The sequence below is a fragment of the Etheostoma spectabile genome, chromosome 4 (genome assembly GCF_008692095.1).
Source record: "Etheostoma spectabile isolate EspeVRDwgs_2016 chromosome 4, UIUC_Espe_1.0, whole genome shotgun sequence".
Classification (NCBI taxonomy): domain Eukaryota; kingdom Metazoa; phylum Chordata; class Actinopteri; order Perciformes; family Percidae; genus Etheostoma; species Etheostoma spectabile.
Window position 1 is genome coordinate 32,834,532 of NC_045736.1, and position 5,043 is coordinate 32,839,574.

The window sequence follows — 5,043 nt, forward strand, 5'->3', positions numbered from 1 at the left end:
GTGTGTGTGTGTGTGTGTGTGTGTGTGTGTGTGTGTGTGTGTGTGGAGCGCGGGCATTGCTGTACAGAATCCCAGCATGTGAATAGAAATGCAAATGCAGGGGGGCTGGGTTTGTGGTCTACCTGTGTAATGTTACCTGCTGTATATGCTTAAAATGCTAAATACCAGAACGCATTTTTTCCTCTTCATATTTTCTGCGTGCGTGCATTACCTGTGATAAGGTAAGGGTGGTTGCAGCACTTGCGGAGCTCCATCATGGTGTTAATGAGGTTGGGCATGTTGTGCTGGTTTGCTCCTTTGGACAGGAAGGAGAAGTTCTTCTCTAAGATGGCCCGGTAATATTTCTTTTGAATGTTGGTCAGCTCCACCTGCAGGAACACCAGGAGGGAAAAAGTTGTATTTAGTGTACAGGATGCTAATGCAGTACTTCTGTTGTAGTGTCTAGTAACTTAGCCAGCACAGTCAATCATACTGTTCATTACGTGTGATTTTAGTTTCCAAAGTAGAAAACTGGACAATACTGAATCCATCTGACGGTTCATCTATTGTACTTTTATGTAAAAACACAATCATATTTTGGGACTAAGCACTTGAAGAGATTCTTATTTGCCTAAGCTGCATCTGTTTTAACTACAGCTGGGCAAAAATCTCTCAGCCCAATATATCATAACATGATATAGCATGTTTTCCGGTAATAAATAGTCTATTAAATAACCACATGATGAAGCCTATTTTTGTAATATCCTGTGTGAATTAACCTTCAGACATATGAAAAGTATGTATCTGTAAAAAAACATAACATGCAAGGATCATAACGTAAAGGGTCATCCAAATGACATAAATATGGTCATGGAAAACGTACCTCTATGATGGTCTCTTGTTTAGGCGCCAGGTTTTTTTCGACATCGTCCTTCAGTCTCCTCAACATCATGGGCTTCAGAATGGCCTGAAGCTTCTTCACCTGTCGCACAGCACACAGGAGGGGGTGTGAATGTGATAGAAACGCAAATGTTATGCCCAGATTTTATGTTTTCTTGTCTGAAAAAAAAGCCACTTCATGTCCAAACTAAGAGTTTGTTTTGAGAAAAGAAAAAGATGAGAGCTGATCCCAAGCAACACAACACAGGGACCGGGAAAAAGTAAGAAATGTCAGGATGCATTCTCTACAAACACCACATCTTCCTGTAGCTGCTTCTCACAACATACCTGTTCATCTGTTTTGAGGTCTCCGAATTCTTCCAGGAAGGTGCTTTCGGAAGGAAACTGCAGCGGTTCCAGGAAATTCAACAGGCTGAACAACTCCTCCACTGAGTTCTGCAAAGGGGTCCCTGTCAGCAGAACCTTGTGTTCCTGTTAGAAACATGGGACCACAACAACAATTAGCTAATTCCTACAGCTGCAATGCCAAACATAAAAAAGTACTGTATAATCTATTCATCTCACACACAGACACAGACACACAGACACACACACAGACACACACACAGACACACACACACACACACACACACACACACAACAAACCCAACACCACACAACACACACACACAGGGGCCTGCAGAATTTGTGGGTTACTTATAGTAGAGGAAGGCAGTGGGATTGCATACAGTTATACCTTTCTGAAAACTGACTTCTGACACAATGTGCTTGGTCAAAAGTGTTAAATCTATCTGAGGTTGTAGGTAGACGTATAAAGTGACTCAAACAACTTGACATTTCGCACGCACACGCGCGCACGCGCACACACACGCCGCGCGCACCGCACACGCACACACACACACACACAAACACACACACACACACACACACACCAGGTTCATGAGTTTGAGTCCCTCCAGCAGTTTGCAGTTCCTGTTTTTCAGGCGATGCGCTTCGTCGATCACCACGCAGCGCCAGTGCAGCTTCTTCAGCTCCGGAGAGTCAGCCATGATCATCTCGAAGGTGGTGATCACCCCGTGGAACTTCAGCACACCTGGGATAGTGTTACCCTAAGGAAGGAACATTTAAATGGTCAGGTTCTAGGGATGGATATCATACAGCTGCGTTGCATGTCACGCCTCACTCTGGTAATCTTAACTGTTAAAACTTTAAATGCCTCCTTAAACACCTCTGAATGGGTGAATTCACCAGGCATGACCAACATTCCCCTAGGATATCTGCAGAAGGCCAAAGTCAGAACAAGCAGCTGCATACAGTATTGGTTTCCAACACTATTTATTATGTAAAAGTGGATATTGTTTATTTTTTGTGTACAACAGAACTGGACACATTTAGGTTGGTTTGGTCAGCAAGCCTACTACTACTAAATGTGAGTGTTTCATGTTTCAACCGTTTATCAGGTAGTTTTAGCTAACTACTGGAACTGTTCATCCAGAAGATCAGAAAAGAATTACCTGTGGGTCTCTGTAAAACATCTCGTACTGCAGGATCATCTGCCGGCTGATCTGCGAGCCGTGGTACACGATGACGTTCATGTGCGTCCACGTGCGAAACTCCCTCTCCCAGTTGGTGATGGTGGACAGGGGGGCGATGATGAGGAAGGGCCCGCGGATCCCCATGCTGAAGATCTCGTACAGAAAGGTGATGGACTGGATGGTCTTTCCCAGCCCCATTTCATCGGCCAGTATGCAGTTTTTTCTAAGAAGACAAGCAAGGGCAGTGTGAGAGAGCAAGAGAGGTCAGAGGGAGCACTATGGTCTGCCATAATCATTACTAATAATAAAAAAATGTAAATAATCATTACATTACTATTTGATTAAACATACTTGTCTGCTCATACCACATTGGCTATATTAAATTAACTCTGTGTCTTCAAACATGAATAAGTTGAAGAGGTTTCAAGAAAAAAACACTACATTTGATGACCAAGCATCCACCTTTCAAAACAATTACCACTATATATTTAAAAATGTCTTAAACACATAATTTAAACATTTAAATATATGTATATAAGCAACCTGTTCTATTCATAATTCTTCATTTATTCCAGCACCATTTGCATTGTCTTATTGTATTACTGTTATCTACATTGAATAAGAATGTGGCGTCAGGATGTTCTATGTGTTCAAGGATGAGGGACACACACGCGCGCACACACACACACACGCGCGCACACACACACACACACACACACACACACACACACACACACACACACACACACACACACACACACACACACACACACACACACACACACACAAAGTTTTTGTGCTGTAATTGTTTCTCCTGTCAATACTGAACACAAAGTCCCCATCTAATGCAGTTTCATTGTAATGGATAATGGGAAAAAAAAATCCACAATCATCATTTTTTGCTCCATAACATTCCAAAGTTAAAAGGAAGCTATTATTGGGCATCAGCAGTCAGAACTGGATAGAAATTACAGTAACAAAACATCCTCTTTGTATTACCCTCCCTCTGCCGTGGCTCAATATCCTTTGGGGCACAGAGAGAGAAGTTCTTACTAACTTTGGAAGATACTCACATTATCTGACTAACCCAGACTCTACTTTAAAATGTTTCTTTTCACAGAACAAGCATTGTAGAATTTTGAAACTGCTTTAAGAAGGGATCACTTTGTGGCAAATATGGATAAGGGGGGAGAATTACAGCAAACATGAACTCTTAGATACACCTAAAGGTATAAGGAGGAGGAGTTCTCGGTTGTGGTTTGTAAGCCCCCCCCCCGCTTAACGGGGGCTTAACAGCAGGAGAAAGTCAACCGAAGATTCAGTCTTGTTGCAGAACAAGCTTTGGTGGTGGTTTGCTGTTGACTTGGCGTTGTGCGGCGCTGGGTGTGTATGTCCCCTTGGATTGGTGCTTATGATCTGACACCTGGTTGCTACTTTTTTAATGTAGGAGGTCGATGCCCAGAAACGTCCCGAACACAGCAAAATAAGAAAACTCAGGCAGAGGGCAGGGTTTTACACATACAGACAAACAGACACCACACACGTCTAGTGGGTTATACTAGATGAGTGAGAGTCTATGAGACATGAGTCTTTGTGGGACTGGTGTTGTTTTAATCAACACCAACTTTTAATTTTAAATTTGATTTAGCATAATAACTTTGGTCAGTGAATGTATACAAATGTTGTTGTTTTTTCTCTGCAGGGTAAATCCAGACAGCGACTAGAATATCGTCCAAATCTGAGGACTATGGTTACCTGGTCCTCAGATCTCTGCAGGGTAAACCCAGACAGCTACTAGACTACCTGTCCAATCTGGGACTATGGTTACCTGGTCCTCAGACTCTGCAGGGTAATCCAGACAGCTAGCTAGACTATCTGTCCCAATCTGGGACTATGGTTACCTGGTCCCAGGTCTCTGCAGGGTAAATCCAGACAAGCTAGCTGACTATCTGTCCAATCTGAGGACTATGGTTACTGGTCTTCAGATCTCTCGCAGGGTAAATCAGACCGCTAGCTAGACTATCTGTCCAATCTGAGGACTATGGTTACCTGGTTCAGATCTCTGCAGGGTAAATCCAGACAGCTAGCTAGACTATCGGCCAATCTGAGGACTATGGTACCGGGTCCTCAGATCTCTGCGGGGTAAATCCAGACCGCTAGCTAGACTATCTGTCCAATCGGAGTGTTCTGTTGACAACTAAAACTACTCTTGAATGTACATGTTGAAGAATACCACCAAAACAACATCCTTCCTGAGACTATTTTGCAGCGGCACCGTTGTTCCATCCGGCGCTTAGCACCACCTGTGAGATTGTGATTGGTTTAAAGGAATGCCAATAAACCAGAGCACGTTTTTCTCCTTTCCCAGAATACTGTGTGGACTAGCCACAGTGCTGAAGAGGAGGTTCTGGCAATGCAAGACTACATTCCAGTGACAATCGTACAGCAACATTTGGAAGTGTGCAGTACTCACCTGTTGTACCAGTTGAACAGTAACCAGTTCATTCCCTCGAGCTGGTACTCTCTGAGCATGTTTCCATTCCGGTAATCTCTGGAGTGGTCCAACTTCTGCCATTTCTCCGGAGGAGGACGCTCCTGCAATATGATCACACACACACACACACACACA

At 43.4% G+C, this 5,043-nt stretch overlaps 1 protein-coding gene across 1 annotated transcript in view; it reads right to left on the minus strand.

Annotated features, from left to right (window-relative positions):
* Positions 1–5,043, minus strand: part of chd6 (chromodomain helicase DNA binding protein 6) — a 150,379-nt gene that overhangs the window by 35,465 nt on the left and 109,871 nt on the right. The window contains exons 12-17 of the mRNA XM_032512666.1: positions 4,888–5,009; positions 2,394–2,637; positions 1,812–1,988; positions 1,207–1,350; positions 863–961; positions 212–368 (exon numbers count right to left, since the gene is read on the minus strand). Coding sequence (XP_032368557.1) covers positions 212–368; positions 863–961; positions 1,207–1,350; positions 1,812–1,988; positions 2,394–2,637; positions 4,888–5,009 — 943 coding nt within the window. The remainder of the gene's footprint in view (positions 1–211; positions 369–862; positions 962–1,206; positions 1,351–1,811; positions 1,989–2,393; positions 2,638–4,887; positions 5,010–5,043) is intronic.